This window comes from Pleuronectes platessa, chromosome 3, assembly GCF_947347685.1.
Source record: "Pleuronectes platessa chromosome 3, fPlePla1.1, whole genome shotgun sequence".
NCBI classification, from domain to species: domain Eukaryota; kingdom Metazoa; phylum Chordata; class Actinopteri; order Pleuronectiformes; family Pleuronectidae; genus Pleuronectes; species Pleuronectes platessa.
The window spans coordinates 20,684,113-20,700,113 of NC_070628.1; the positions used below are offsets into that span (position 1 = coordinate 20,684,113).

Below are 16,001 nucleotides of genomic sequence, written 5' to 3' on the forward strand. Positions count from 1 at the left end.
AGCCAGCAGTTTATAATATGTAGAAAAACACACACATCAGACAGCGAATGTGGTGTTTTTTTAATCCTTATGTCCATACCAGAGCCAACAGATGTGTGGATGACTGTTTCCACTGCGCATCACGCATCAGGCGCCTCTGACCTCTGGGCCACAAACACTGGACCATCCAGAACATTTGATTAAAGTGGTGTCATCAAATAATCTTCACTTTCCTGCGACTGAGTGGCTGCTGATGCTGCAAAATAAACCAAAACATCCAGGAAACACACACAAGTTCAGTAGAATTTCACCAGTAAAACTTTATTGGAATGATACTAATGTTGCAAAATATTACACTTCATGTTTTTTTACGCCACTGATCCCGTGACTTTAAACTCTTCCCTTTGCAGTGTGTGAGTGTGTGTCTGCATGTGTGCATGTATGTGTGTGGCAGGGGTGGGGGAAATAACATGGTTTACATTGGGAGGGGGGTCTCATTTCCCTAAAAAGTGCGACAGTATGAACCAGCATTGTGCCTGCATCGAGAGGGAGGAAGTCAGTATCACTGCAAAAAACACAGAGGGCACAGAGAATAATATTGATTTATAACTTCAAACGTTTTGTCCATGATGATGAAAGAGTCTAAATTGAACTGGACATGGAGGAAATACAGCAATTGTGACGTCTCGACAAGTGGTTTACAATGTCATGACAATAATAATAATAATAATAATAATAATAATAATCAAAGAGCGGTTTGTAAATCAGACCATAAAAACCTATAAGTGAGCAGCTGACAAAATGAAGGGATGTATGCTGATATGGTGTTGACTTCAGGTTGATACTTTTTGCAGCAGCTTCACCTCTGTACTCGGTGGAATATGAAAAGTGGTAAAACAGTGGTGGACAGCGTCGGGAGTGTAATGGACCCAATTGGTCAGAAGTCCCGTTGACTTGTTCAGTTGCCCAGGTTCACTGCTCTCATGGTGTTGAATTTGATGAACTGTTTGGGGAATATGCCAAACTTGGGCATCAGCTGACATTATGAGGGGTCTTAAGGTGGATCCTGCTTCGTTATTTGATTTGCAGGCTTCGTTCCATTACTATGTCTCAAAATCCACACAGAAAGACCCTGGCCAAACCCGGGATTCAAACCAGGAACTGCCTCGCTATCCACTAGATCAAAATGAAGTGTCAGCCTACAGGCTGCGAACGTAATATTTTATGGAAGTGAAGTAAGACCTCAATGGAGTGGCCTTTTAAGACCCTTATTAATTCAGCTGATACTGTGTTTACATGGTACATATTCCCAATTAGTTTCAGTTCAAATCAATCAGTGAACCTGGGGCCATAGAATATTCAAAAATGTCACAACTGTACAAAATGTACAGATAATGGGAGAATTGGTGTTTTGAGTTGGGCCCATCCCCAAATATCAGGTTAATTCAGCCATGGAAACTGAGCTACATAAACCTAAATATAATCTGGAATGGATCGTTCGGCTCAAGCTGCAAATTGAAAATCATTAAAATGACAAATGATACATACATATAACTACACATTACAAATGTGTAATTTTGAGAAAATGTTTGTTATATCCCCCCCCCCCAAAATATCTGAACCATTTTGGACAGGAAAGACAAAAGTGAATAAAAAGTGAGTAAAACAAGGCCTGTATGAACCAAATGATCAATTACTATCAATTGTGTTGATGATGGTCACACATTAAAGTACAGCTTTCTCATAGATGAAATTCTGAATTTATGAATCCAACAATTACAACTTTTTGGGGCTCTGCTTAAGTCCTCTGCTGTCATAGTTCAGGAGTTAAGGAGACGCTGGACACCTGAAGTGCTATGTGTCGTGTACTTTAAATAGCCGGTTCCACACTGTGCAATAGGAACATTTTAAGTTAATTCTCAGCACATTAGCTAGGATATGCTGCAGCTGCTCTGTCTTCTCCTAACCTAGTTCAACAGATTACCAAGTCCTCTTTACTTCATCACCACATGAAAAAATGAAACAAAGCAAAACCTACGCATGTTTTCAACACAGAGTTGCTGTAACATATAATACGTCTTTACAACAAAATTAGTGGGTATACACATGTTTTTTGAAATATGGGTAAACACAATTATCTCTTTTCCCATTGCCAGTAGAGGAGATTGCCTTTCAATTTTCTCACATATATTTGACGTCCCAAACACACCGAGGCACTCTCGCATCGCTATCTTGCCAAATTACCGCATTCACCTGGGTGTCAAGTTCACCGGGATTAACTGCAGAATGTTTCCGTTCTCATTGCAGACAAAAGCCAGATGTTAGCAGGTGTGAGTGGTCTTATTGACCAGTGGAAAAGGGGTTAAGACTGTCACATTGAGTGTGGTCCGAAAGGAAGAGGGTTGGGTGCTGGGGGAGATGAAAATAAACACAAGTTTCTATAGATGACCATAGCGCCAAAGCACACTATCCACAGCGCCACCAATGACTGGTCAAAGAGTTGTGTTGACCAGAAGCAGTTTGAGGTAGTCTGCCTCACATGGTCTCGTTCATTTAGAAATGACAACGGGTCAAATTGTTGATTCCACATGCACAATCAACTTGACTAGTAGCTCTGAGCAGAGACAGCAAGTGCTTTCAAGACCAAACAGAGTCATTAACATTAGCAAAAGCAATTCTTCTGGAAGGGGGAGAACGAACGACGGAAGCACGCCTTCTTAACCTTCTGATCCTGACGACTTGCCTCGATAGGATGTCTATTGAGTGATATGTTCAAACCTGAGATACCATTATGTAACAGTGTTCCTCAGAAACACAGATAAAACTGAGATATTTTCCACGATGTTCCCTTCTCGTTATTCCCTCGTTTGTTAGCGTGACATGACATCATTAGAGCCACTAGAATCTAATAACATTTAAAAGTTGAGTGCTGTACATGTGCACAAAGCCGGGCTATGCTAACAATGACAAGAAGTAAAGATGGGGTTACACTGAAAATTCAATTAACTTTTTCCCCCTTAAGTGTCATCTAAAATGACTTTGAGCACATGACCCATTGCTGATTGCTTCTTTATTGGCTCATCATACAACAGACGTACGGTAAAAGTTGTCTATGATTTGAGAGGGTCCATGTTTTCATCTTACAGGAAAATTAAACCTAAACTTCCAAACATATAGTAATTTAAGCTGAAAGTGCATACGTGTGTGTGACGCCTTTAAATTTACTTATTAACATGCTCGTCCCGCTATGAACGCAAAGCGCGGGTGAGAAGTAGGTTTTAAATTGAAGAAACCTTTGTGCAGACTGAGACTTCGGCTTGTACAGGACTTGATTGGCTTTATGTCATGACTTAGAGACTGGAGGTTCGAACGGACTGGTGTCTCTATGTTCTGGTGCAGAAGTGAACAAACGATGAAGGAAATGATAAAAGAGGGGGGAACCTTGTGTGGAGGCAACTCTAATTAAGTGAGGGTCCCGACACCCATGAATCTGAAGCACACGTTCATTATAAAGGGATTCATAAATAAGACAGAATAATAAATAAAGTACAACAAAAACAGCAACAGAAAAGGCAACACTGCTGGTTATCAGTCTCCTGGTTCTTTTTCCCTTCTCTATCCCATTTTCCCCTCGTTTTTGTAGCTGGTGCTTGTGATTGGACAGGAGACAGGGCTCTCTCCCCAGGTCTCCCACTTGACCAGCCTACCTGTGACTCTCCCTACTTCCTTTCTCTCTTTCTCTGTCGCTCTTTTAACTCTAGAACTCAGCAAACTCCTTGGCACATTTCTCAGTGAAGGAGACGCGGATCTCCTCCTCCTCGTAGTCGTCGAAGTTGCTGGTGTCGCCGGGTCCTTTGAACTTGGGGACGAAGGGAGCTTCCACCTGAACAAGGTCAAAAACAGCCGCGTTAAAAAGCAAAGATAACAGAGGTGAACTCACATCCACACTGAGAAAATGCAAAGTATAATGGTACCTTTTTCTGGAAGATGGCGATCCAGTCGGTGGTCGCAAACCACTTGTGTCCCTTGATGTCGTTGACCCCGTTCTTGAGGTTCCCATAACGTTTTGTAAGATCAACCTGAAGGATAACACCAAAACGTTTTCCTTACTTTTACATTAGATTTAATTCTGAAAACAGAAAATTCATCATCAAATTGGCTGAGGTCTTTGCTACCTTCACCAAGGTTATGTTTTTGTCACTGTCCATTTGTTTTATGGGGTTTCTAGCAGATTAGACTAAAATTACTGCCAGGATTTCCATGAAACTTGTTGAAAGAATGGGACATAAGACAATTTGAACCAAGTACATATTGACGTGGATGAAGACAAAATGTACTTGGGAGATCCAGGATTTTTCTGGCCACTTTTTTAAGATAGCGCTTTACCATATTCCCAGGAAATAATTCATTGATCTTGATATAAAAAAGGATGGGCATATTAAGGGGAGTGATAGAAAGTTTGGTTTGATTCTTGATTAAATTTAAGGGCACTATTAGGCCTTGGTGGAGGTATATATATATATATAGAGAGAGAGAGAGAGATTCAGACATGTGCTCTGGAGGAACTCCAGAGGTTTTCTTTCACACATGAACTACTCAGAACTCCTGCGGTGTTCTCACATCGGCTCCTCCAGAGTTTCTGCGGACTTTATAACCAGGGACCAGATGGAGAAACTCTGCAGAAACTCCAACAACAGATATTTGTGTTCAAACAAACAGCCCCTTTGGAGAAACTCCTGAGGATCTCTGGAGTTCAGCGCATGTCTGAAAGCAGGTTATATATCTAAGTTTCACCTGTAGTAGATTCCTCAGGAGGTCCTTCAGGTCTGAACTGAAGTGAGATGGGAAACGAACCTGAGACAGAAAGCGACAGGAGGGACACAGTGTCAGATTAGAGATGTGAGATGATCATGTGACTTTTCAAATATACTAGTAAAAAAATATTCCTAATTGATAAAACATAAGAATATTCTAACACCTGCTTTATACACTCTGTAATGTTTTTCACTTTGTGACACCAGTGAGTATTAGACAGGTAAAAACCTCAGTCACTCAGGAACAGATCAATTCTAACAAACCACGATGATTTAAAGAAAGTGCTGTAAAAAGAAAAGAAAAAAAATCACTTAACTGTTCAATGTGTAGGATTTAGTGATATCTAGTGGTTAAGCTGCATATTGCAGCTAAATACCCCTCACCTTACCCTCCCCTTCCAAACATGAAAGAGAACCTGAGGATCCCTCAGTTGTCATAAAAATCAAACTGAAGCCAAACTAGTAGAGCTAGACTGAGATAAACAAAAAAAAACTGATACTGACTTAAATGTGTTAGTTTGTTAAAATACTTGTTTGTGTTACAGGACAGAATAGCATCAGAGCAATCAGCAGAGTAAAAGAGGAGAGAAGGCAGCATGGCCAACATTACTGTGTTCAAACTCACCTTCCCTGATACGATCTTTTCATAGATCTGAATGGGCTGGTCAGCAAAGAAGGGGGGGTATCCTGCTGCCATCTCATAAACGAGCACGCCCAGCGCCCACCAGTCCACTGCCTTGTTATACCCCTGGTGGAGAGAAGACAGTTAGAGACACGTTTTCAAGATTTCCATAAAACATGATTTTATTATTTGTTATCTTGAAACATCTTTTAGTTTTATTGATCCTGATTCAGGTCTAGCTACTATTTGACCGCATTTTATTTATCCAGCCCAACCTGCTTCCCATTGAAAGGTTCAGCTGCTTTGCTATGAAATGCCACATCATAGGCAGTATTACAGTAGTGATACTTTGTACAATCAAGAAAACGAGTCGAATTGAATAAATAATTTGCACAACCCAGTATTCCCAGTATTCATTCAGCTTTCAAAATTGTTCAAATTAATTGTCGCATTTTATTCAAGTGCTTAATGAGTGAATGTGAAAGGAAAAATGGTTGACTCCCATTCCAAGTTTAAAGGGGAACAGTGGTAACTCACTTTGCTGAGAATAATCTCTGGGGCCAGATATTCTGGGGTGCCACACAGTGTCCAGGTCCGGCCCTTTACACGTTTGGCAAAGCCAAAATCTGTCACCTGGGAGAGGAAAGCATCCACAAGGAGGAGGGAATGAGGAAGAGAAAGAACATATGAGAAATGATACTCTCAGGACGCCTGGCCGAGTTTAACCATGTGAAGGAAGGACAGACAGACAGACAGACAGTGGCAAGAATGCATCTTTCCACTAGTTGTCGTTACACTGTTGACCACTAGATGGAAACAGAACCCGTGCTACAGGACGGCACCACCACGCCACAAACCATTCAGCAAACACAGGTGATTGTGAATTCACAACACAGCCATAGATGCATGCAGGTGTGGCTGTTGATTTTTAGAAACTTAAATAAAGACTAAGTGGAGAGTGATGGCAAAAACCTCTATGTTGTTTGAATATTCTGTATTTTAATAGTTATGGTCTTATTTTTAACAGTTATAATCCAACTGTGTTCACCGGCTTCATTTTTGAGACACAGTCTTGAAGTGCCAACTATTTTTTTAATAGGTACTTAAAAGTCTGGTTTAACTCAATTATCTTAATCCCACATTTGGAATGGAAAACACAAACTATCCATCATAGTAATTTTCTGCTCCGTGAAACTGGGCCCAACCAGTGTAACTGATAAAGACAGAGACAATAACAGTGACAGTTTATCATAATAACAATATGTTATATCTAATGTTCGATTTCATACCTGCCCCCAGTTACACTACTACACCTCATGCATGTAAAGACTACACCAAGTACATGCAGAGTCGGGTGGGATGGTGCCATTCAGACCGAGCAAGCAGCAAATACAAAACCCAAGACATTTTATATTCATCTGTTTGTTATTACATCGTATAAAATAATCAACAACAAGTAACAGCACTTACTTGTATCAGTATTGTTATTTTATTATTGTATATTATATTTTGTAGGTATGAAATTTAGTCTATCACTGTATGTTTTATCTTATTGTGGTTATTGTTCTGTCTTTATTATGGACTGTATTAATATAGCAATTTCCCAGTGTTTTAGCCCACTTAAAGGGTTTTACAGTACAAGTCGCATTCACCCATTCATTCATTGACACACGCATTCATTCACTGCTTCTATTCGCTGCGCCTTCTCTATAACACCATTCATAAACTGCTGGCACAGCCGTCAAGGACAATTTGGGGTTCAGTATTTTGCCCAAGGACACTTCCGAATGCAGACTGGAAGAGCCTGGAATACCGACCTTCTGGTTAGTGGAAGACCCAATTTATTAGTTAGCTTCTCAGTCAAAGGTTGTCACACTGGTTATAAAGGTATAACCACTGGTTAACTACTGGTTATACCTGTATAACCAGTGTGACATCTTGAATTTAGAATTTTATGTGGCTTATATTAGTTTAAGTAAATCAAATTGTGATAAGTTCGTAGGCAGAAAAGTAGTCTGCTGCATTTTTCATAATCTGTTATCACTATATGAAGTTCTCAAACTTGACAATTTGCCTGTGTCAATACTTTTAATACTGTTTTGACGCATTTTCCTCCGAATACTATCCCACGTGACGTCGTCGCCTTGGGCTGAGGGAAGTTTTAATGGCCACAGTTTTCTTAAAGGTCATAGACCAAACAATTAATCAATGAATCAGTAATCAGTGAATTGAGAAAATATTAGGAACATCAACACTAGTTGCAGGACTACTAAACATGAAATTATACTGCAGCAGCACTGACGTTAAAAGCTCTTTCCATCTGTCAAATGCCGCGTCAAAGTTTGCTCAAGGTTTGGATGAATGAAACCATGAGCAGATAAGTGAATAGAGGAGAATTCAGGTAGGGGGGTGTACAGCTGTAGACTGACATATCTGGGGGGTATGGAGCAAGCCTGAAATTTCAAAAGCCACAGGTATGTCAGAAAAGTGGCTGCCACTGTTTAGCATCAACCTGCGAACTCTTACTGAAATAAAATAGTTCATTCAAGCCTTGTGAGTTCCTTAATACATGTATGCATGTTGCTACCGACAGGGATTTATATAGAAATACAGAAATAAACCCTTTTTACCTGGATGTAGCCCTGTTGGTCTATGAGCAGGTTCTCAGGTTTCAGGTCTCTGTAGATCAGGTCCAAAGCGTGCAGATATTCAAAGGTCAGGACGATCTGAGCAGCGTAGAACCGAGCATGAGGTTCACTGTACGTGTAGACACACACACAAAATCATAGGAAGATAGACAGAGGGCGGTTTAGCAGAGTGTGTAGTACAGAACAGTGATAAATAAAACAAAGTCCAACTCCAACCCTGAATTGAGAGAAAAAGGTAGAATAAAAAAGAGAGTAGAGTAGAGGAGAACACAGTTGACGTGAGAGTACACAGGTCACCATGTTTCCTTCTGTATGTGACTATAATATGCTTTGGTGCAGTAAAACTCGACGCTGCGTACAGGCACTAACCTAAATCTGCCAATTCTCCGTAGATGGGAGAACATCTCTCCACCCGGCACATATTCCATCACCATGTAGAGGTTAGTGTTGTCCTGGGGGAAGACAGTGGACCTGTTAGTGACACTCACTAACTCACTCCCGTACACACATGCATGTAATCAGATACAAACACTCAAGGGATGAGCAAGCGGACGACATTTTGGTAAGTGGAAATTAATCTACTGCTTTACTACAGTTATTACCATTTAAAAGCTCGAATTAAGGCCATGTACCATCCAAGGGCATGTTAAATTTCCAAAAATCATATTTTCTTTAAGTGGAGCTCAATAACCCCAGTTTTGCATCATCAAGGAGGATTTAATTCTTAACGCACTTGTCGCGCTCAGTTCATGTAACGTGTGTTGTTGACTGTGCTATCTGTGTGCTGGACGCCACACGTGGACGGGAATATTCTGTTAATAGGTTTATTTGAGGTGTCCACGGTGCCTCTAAACAGCTTAACCCAAATAAGGACTTCATTGGAGCATGGCCATCAGCAGAGTAAGTCTGTTCAAGCACAAGCAGCCACTTTCAAAGAAGGAAGATGAGAGTAAGAAGCCAAAGAAGACAACTGTGGTTTTTCTTTAGTTAACTGCGCCTGTGAGCTGCAGCCAAGCTCAGTTCACTCTGTATTTGTTTATCACTTATTACTCTTAATAGGTTTAATCGTCAATGATGATTGGAGTTGAGGTCTATCCACGGCATGTCTGTATTTTTGTTGAAAATTGTCGCACTTTTAAAAATAAATACCTCACGTTGAGTCAATCATGTTTACACACCAAAATCAAAACTCTTGTCCTTGATTCAAGTTTTCGGAACAGGTTTGATTTGCTACATTTTTCACATCTGTTGTTTGTTGTTCTTTATCTGCGGCCTCAGTGCTGGCAGTGTATTAAACTGGACCACTCCCGACCTGAAACAGACTTGGGTGCGATGAAATTCTCCATGTTCCTGACAGTATTGGATTTTTCAAGACATGAGAGGACAAAATCATCCTCACTGCTCGACTCCCTTCTGTGGGAATTTTCAGAATAAAAGAATAAAAAAACCTATCAGGTTCCTGTGCTATCAGGTTGTAAAACTAACCAGGATTCTCCCACCCTCATCCTCAGAGTACATGTATTACGCTGACTATATACTGAAGTGTATGAATACATAAATGACACGAATCTTGGCATTGTTATTATTTTTCCTGTGTGTGTGTTATGGTTTAATTATCATGATAAATATTACATTATCATTTGTTTCAAGTTGATATTCTCTCCTGGGTAAAAGGTTTAGGTTTTAAACTCTTCTTTATGAGCAAAGAATAACAAACAGCAAAACATTTTTAAAGTCTCAAATCTCCTCATTGTGTTTAGACAACGTATAGGCATTATATCGATATATAATGAATGTTCAATATATTTCTATTGATGAACATGATGTAATAATTTTTCATATTGTTTTATTGTCCAGCCCTTGTCAAATTGTGTATCTCTTACTTGGGGCAACTCACAACAACACAGACGATGACATAATATCATGATGGCCAGTTCATGGGCTGAATCATGAGTCAGCAGTTGAACGTGGCACTGGTTCTCTGTTTCTGCACACTCATGATACACTGCTCACTCCTTTAGAGACTACTTGGTGTGCCACTTACTATATTAATTATTTTCAATGGAAATTTAGCATACCTTGAATGAGTGGTCTAACCGCACCAGAAAGGGAAAGCTGACAGCTTGAAGAATCCTCTTCTCATTCAGCGTGTGCTCTATCTGTTTGAGCTTCACCACCTGAGAGGAAGAGAGAAGGAGAAAGAGAGAGGAAGAGAGAGAGTAACCATATGTATTTTGCAAAAAAGAGAGAAAGTAATGATGTTTAGAAGCCTAGATGTCCTCTGATATCCTCCTCTGGAGCCGTGTTCATGTTCGCACAAGGAGTACGCGTGATACTTGCGCTAGCATCGCTACTACCGGTTGCGGACTTTAAGTGTTCAAACATGGCGTAAATGCCACCGTTTCAATGGAAATTAAATGTTGGGGCTTATGGACACTTGGATGAAACAACAGGAGCAGAATGGAGGAAGTTTCCGTTGTTTTTTTAACATTTGAAGGAGTACCGTTACTCTAATTGTAGTGGATTTACCCCTGAAACTCCAAAAGTGTTTTGTGAACTCAAACACTTCCCTCACACCTCCATCGTCACAGTGGTGAATAGATTATGAGGTAATTTTCCTTTTTCTGTGAACTATCCCTTTAACATGTGAAATAATATTTCCATGTTGTCAATATTGCTGTTTTAATAATGAATTGGGGAACAAACAGAGCTACAAACCTGTAACCACCACTAATGTCCAGCTGAGATTATGTGGATTCAGATTCAGTCGGGAATCAACATTATATATGCATCTTCAACAGTTTTAGAACTGGTGCAGAATTTAAGGGGGCTGTTAACACTAGCTAAGACAATTTTTCTCTGTTATATTCCAATAGCAACTTAGAGCTGAATGCTTAGTTTTCCTCCTTAAGATCACAGCATCCTCAATAAAAGACTTTCAGTGTATAGCATTATATCTATTGCATGGCCGGCACATCATTAACATTCAAATGATATAGTTTTTACCTGGCACTACTGCTTCAAACATTTCACCTTGGACAAAAACATTGCTAACACATGCAGAAACTCAGGAAATAAGTGAAGCTTTACAAACTTATTTTTCCACTGAAATCTGACAAACAAGTGTTGTCTTGTAATTAGGCTACAGAGGGGCACAAACTGTAGGAGGTGCTGGAAAACGAGAGATAAGAGATAAACTACACAGTCTGAGCAGGTGATCTAAAAAATGGGCAATGACATCAGCTGCTCTCATCCTGTTCCACTACAGGAGAAGCAGAGCTGCTGTATGAACATACATGTAAAGAACTGATGTGGCAATACCGTTTTCTAAAATAGGATTCCAAAAGAAGATGAAGTCCCAAGCACATATAAGTACACATAAACAACTAGCATGCTCACGATGACATGTAGCTTTATGCAGCAGCTTTATGGCAAGATTTAGATTTACATAACTTTTCTTTCAAATTAAATTTTTTTAGGTAATACATACACTGGATTATCCAATTAGTAATATTTATATAATCTATAATGTCTTTTTGTACCTCTAGCACAATGAGCTCCAGGTCTTCTCTCGATTTTCATACATGTCTCAGGCTTTGTAAGAATTTCCACATCAATGACATGATCATGTTTTCTATGAGCGGCCTGTGCAAACAGTAACTGAGAGTTCCCTTCAGTGGTGGACACATTTATAAGCACTCCACCATGACCCTCACGACCCCCCCAACCCAGACTGACCTTCTGCTTGTTTAGGATCTTCATGGCATAATGCTGTCCCGTTTCTTTGTGTTTCACCAGCATAACGCGGCCAAACGAGCCCGTGCCCAGGGTTTTCAACCTCTCAAACTGCTCCAGGCCAGCAGTGTTCTGAACGCACAAAACAAAAAGCGTTAGTTGGTTTTTGTGAAAATAGGATGGTGGGGTTTGTGGTGTGGGAAGTAATTTAAATTCTCAAATATATAGAAGCTTTAACATTTTATTGCTTTCTATTAATTCTCGGTTTTTATACATATTTTTATATTTTCATATTTTAAGGCCGTTCAGCACTTTGGTCAAATGTGGTTGTTTTAAATGACTTGACTTATTACTATAATTTCTCTTTTCTTTGGGTGTTTGTTTATTTTGTGCATATTTTGGAGTGTGCAAATCTTACTATAAAATGCTGAAAACTCAGATCTACTCAAAGTTCACAGAAAAAGTATAGTTATTTATCTGAAAAATGCTTTAATTACTCAATTAGATTCAAGTGCAGTTTAATAGTTTTGTAAAAGAATGATAGAGAGAAGGAGAATGTTGGATATACTGTATAATGTGAAGGATACTGATACATCTGTCCTTTTAATAGTCTAAATCTTTTGTTTGTTTATTTGTAGAAGCACAAAAAACATCCATCTCTTTTTTAATAACTGGATGACATGGCGGATTATCATCAAGGATCAATTTCAAAATGTATTTACATTAACTGTATTGTTGATCTGAAATGAGGGATAAAATAATTACAGGCAAAATAAAAATAGAAACCATCATTCCACATATTTTACAAACCACTTGCATTATGTCATCACCCAAATTATTTTAACATTTTCCAAACAGATGTGCGACATTCAACTCAGGTATCAGCTGAATGGAAAAAAACACTTTTTAAATAAATATAAATGCAAGTGAAATTCCACTGGTGATGAGTGTCATTTTTATATTGCAAGTGATACTAAAGAGAGCATCCCACATATAAACTATATAACTTTGGTGACACATAGGAGAACAGAAAGACTACAGCTTTTTTTTCAATACATATCAAAAAAGGTCCTTTTAATAGAGTCAAATATATGTAACGTTGATGAAATGTCATATCATAACACTAACCTGTGCAGGACTCTCCCACTTCTTGAGGAAGTCCTCTTTGGCTTTAGCAAGGAACTCCTTGACTGTGGAGGACAAAACCAGAACCTTTGGTTATGTGTGTAAAGAGTGATACGGCATAAACACAATATATACCTTCTGAAATCATTTGTACTTATACAGTCCAGATAATGCTGTCTACAGATTGCTTTCGTTTTAAGAAAAATGTTTTAAATGCATGTTTTTCCCTTTTTTGATCATTTCCAGATTCAAGAAATACGACACAGAAAGAAAGTGCAAAACATTAGAGCAGGACACCTGGTTTTAACATGTGTTTTTTGTGATCCTATCACAAGCAGACAGCTCTAATTAAAGGTGTGCATGAACTCAGATCAGATCACATCACATTCGGAGGTGGACTGGGCCACATGCGTCCACATTCCTTCAGCAGTTTGAACACAAATCCGTCCTGGGCCACATAGGAAGGACCTCCTACTCAGCTGACGTCCCCTGAGGGACAGTTTCACTACGTATCAAACGTACTTCTTTGTTTTATCTGTAAACTCAGACTGGCTCATAACAACATCGTTAGGTCTAAACTAACAAAAATGTCATACGTGTTAAATTGCATGTAGGGAAGGAAGTGAGATCTGATCAAATGTCACAGGAGACCCATTCAGGATGAATTTTATTGCCAGGTGTGAACACACGTACTTAGCGCTGGCCACTTGTTATCGGATCTCTCAGCATGGATATGAATACCAAGTGTGTAAGGGGCCAAGGATGAGATGAAAGAAGGTGCCAAACACGCAGTTTATTCACCTTCAGCCACCAGAACTGTCCTGTTCTGTAAATATTGCTCTACATTAAGCTTTCTTGTGCTCATTTGAAGCGGCAGTGTGTAGACTATAGTGACCACTATGGGTGAAGTTACATGCTGCAGCTGAATAGCCCTCACCTCACCCTCACCCTGGAAGATAACCTGTGGCAGTCTTCAGTTGTTATAAAAACTCAAAAAGGTGTTTAGTTTGTCCAGCTTGGAATTACTGTAAAAAACATGTTGGTCTCCGTAGAGAGGACCTGCTTATGATGTAACTAGAATATTTAAATATAAAGCGCGATTCTAGGGTAAAGAAAACAACAATTCGTACAATTAGATGATCACACACTAGTGAAATCTAGTGAAGAAGAGCAGGATCGTGTCAAAGTTTGTTTTAAAACATTGTCTTCTGCAATCTGTCTATTATTTGTCCTAAAACCTTGTGCAAGTAAAAGACTAAAATTGCAGGATTATCATTTCATGGCGTAGGGAAACCAAATTAAAGGGAGCAAATGCACCGGTCACAGGTATAAAGTGTTTGTTAACATTTAAGCTTGACTTTAAACGTTTACCTCAGGCAAGGAGGTTATGTTTTCACCCGTGTTACACTGGTTTGTTTGTCAGCAAGATTACACTCAAGGTACTGGAGAGGTTACCACACAACTTGGTGGAAGGATGCATAATGGGAAGTTAACCTATTTTGCTTAAAAAGGTGAGAAAGGAATTCGTACTTTCTTAACCAGAAACTTTACTTTCTTTGTTGAGTTCAAAAAGTATATATTTGCGCATCTTTTAGAAATAAAATCTGAAATGTTAAAGAGGACTGCTATATATATGTCTGTGAAATGTTGTGCAGATCCAAATAAAAATCCGGATCTAGTGAGTTTAAATGAGTTTTCATAAGGGGACAGTTGGGCCTTGGCCGTATACGTGCTCTTGGTTCCTATCATTTTCTCCAAACAGGTCAAGGCTTCATGTCCCTGAAAAAAATATATGGCTGAGGAAAATGTACAAACATTATGACGCTGGATAGGAAAGGAAACGAACGCAGGTCACTCCTTTACATTTACATGCTCTCATACCATAACAGTGAACCTCCCACTGGACCACACCAGGCGAACTGAGACCAGCTCAGACAGACCTGCAGACATACATGGCTCCACCAAACAAGATCAGGGTAATTTACAACAGCATTTCTGTGTCCACAGCTCATACAGTGAATCTGAGCAGAGGACACACCACTATATCCTGCTCCATCTTGCCTCGGCATTCCACATGAATCAGATCAAATAGACCCACAGCTGAACCATACTCACACTATTCATTCATTCATTCATTCATTCATGTGTGAGTGTGGATTTAAATATATATGATGTGCGTTCTTGGGAGCTGGCACAAGCAGGATCTTCATGGAGTGCCGAGCAGGAATGGGCCTGTGACGGACGGTGTGTTAGTGTGTGTGTTGTTGTGTGAAGCTACCACAGCCTGTCGGATCACACCGTCTCTGCTCGTGTCATGGGGCCGGAGCAGAGCAGGTACTGCCCGGCAGCCATGTGTGCTGGCGGAGGTACCCACCGCTTTCCATCTCGTTGCCCTTCCTGGCCGTGGGCGCATTGCCCATGATGACAACTGGACAACTGGCGATCCGTGGCTTTCCGGCCGCCCCGCCGCCTCCTCCTCAAGTCGGTCTTATCTCGATCAAAGGTCCGAACTGCGTTTTCTTAGATCCAGCTGTAACGAGCCGCTAACTCCGAGCTCCTGGTCGTTGGTAGCCTGACAGTTGTCGATGCGGTACCACGGCGGAGACGGGAGCGCGCTGCGGGCTCGGCTGGCTCCCTCCACGGTGTCACCAGCGACCGCCAACGATGTCGAGCGTAACAGCCACGGGGAGCTGTCGCTGCGTTCCCCCCGGTCGCTGGGGCTTCGCCGGACCTTCAGGCCGAGCTCCGTCGCAGTTGGCCTGGACGCGGAGGATCCAGTCTCCTCCTGTACCTCCTTGCAGCCCCCGCCGAACGAAGCCCCCCCCCCCCGGCTCCCCACCTCTCCCCCAGCCCCCCCAAAAAACCACCGTTGGGCGGGGGCGCGATGTTCTCAACCGAGAAGCTGCCGATTTTCGTCAGCCTTATTAAAGAGGAAGCCTCGGCGGGGTCCGGCAGCGGCGGGAGTTGGTCCAGATCAACATCGGCCCCTGAAGCCTCGCAGACAGGCGGGATGACGGAACTACAGCCGAGCGCACGTCCCGCCCACTCTGACATCTACGGTGGGAGGGGGTTGATTGA

General features: G+C 40.8%; 1 protein-coding gene across 2 annotated transcripts; it reads right to left on the reverse strand.

Annotated features, from left to right (window-relative positions):
- Positions 1-279: 279 nt before the first annotated feature.
- On the reverse strand, positions 280-15,533 carry prkacab (protein kinase, cAMP-dependent, catalytic, alpha, genome duplicate b). 2 transcript variants are annotated; one of them, XR_008334103.1, is made up of 12 exons: positions 15,298-15,533; positions 12,927-12,988; positions 11,802-11,930; positions 10,142-10,240; positions 8,433-8,515; positions 8,046-8,172; positions 5,953-6,048; positions 5,419-5,541; positions 4,774-4,833; positions 3,954-4,058; positions 1,142-3,862; positions 280-1,045 (listed from the first exon to the last, which is right to left on the reverse strand). XR_008334103.1 is itself a non-coding variant. In XM_053417256.1 (11 exons), the coding sequence occupies exons 1-11, from the start codon at positions 15,341-15,343 to the stop codon at positions 3,737-3,739; spliced, it is 1,056 nt and encodes a 351-aa protein (XP_053273231.1). In that variant the 5' UTR covers positions 15,344-15,533; the 3' UTR covers positions 280-3,736. The 2 variants fall into 2 exon arrangements, 1 of the variants encoding a protein (XP_053273231.1); XM_053417256.1 differs by having other exon boundaries at positions 280-3,862.
- Between the last annotated feature and the right edge of the window lie 468 nt (positions 15,534-16,001).

Excerpts from the sequence above, each read along its gene's own strand:
- prkacab (XM_053417256.1), bottom strand. The coding sequence starts at position 15,343 with ATGGGCAATGCGCCCACGGCCAGGAAGGGCAACGAGATGGAAAGCG. Across the intron at positions 11,931-12,926 it reads AGTGGGAGAGTCCTGCACAG|AACACTGCTGGCCTGGAGCA; the intron begins GTTAGTGTTATG and ends TTGTGCGTTCAG. Across the intron at positions 5,542-5,952 it reads CAGAGATTATTCTCAGCAAA|GGGTATAACAAGGCAGTGGA; the intron begins GTGAGTTACCAC and ends TCTCTCCACCAG.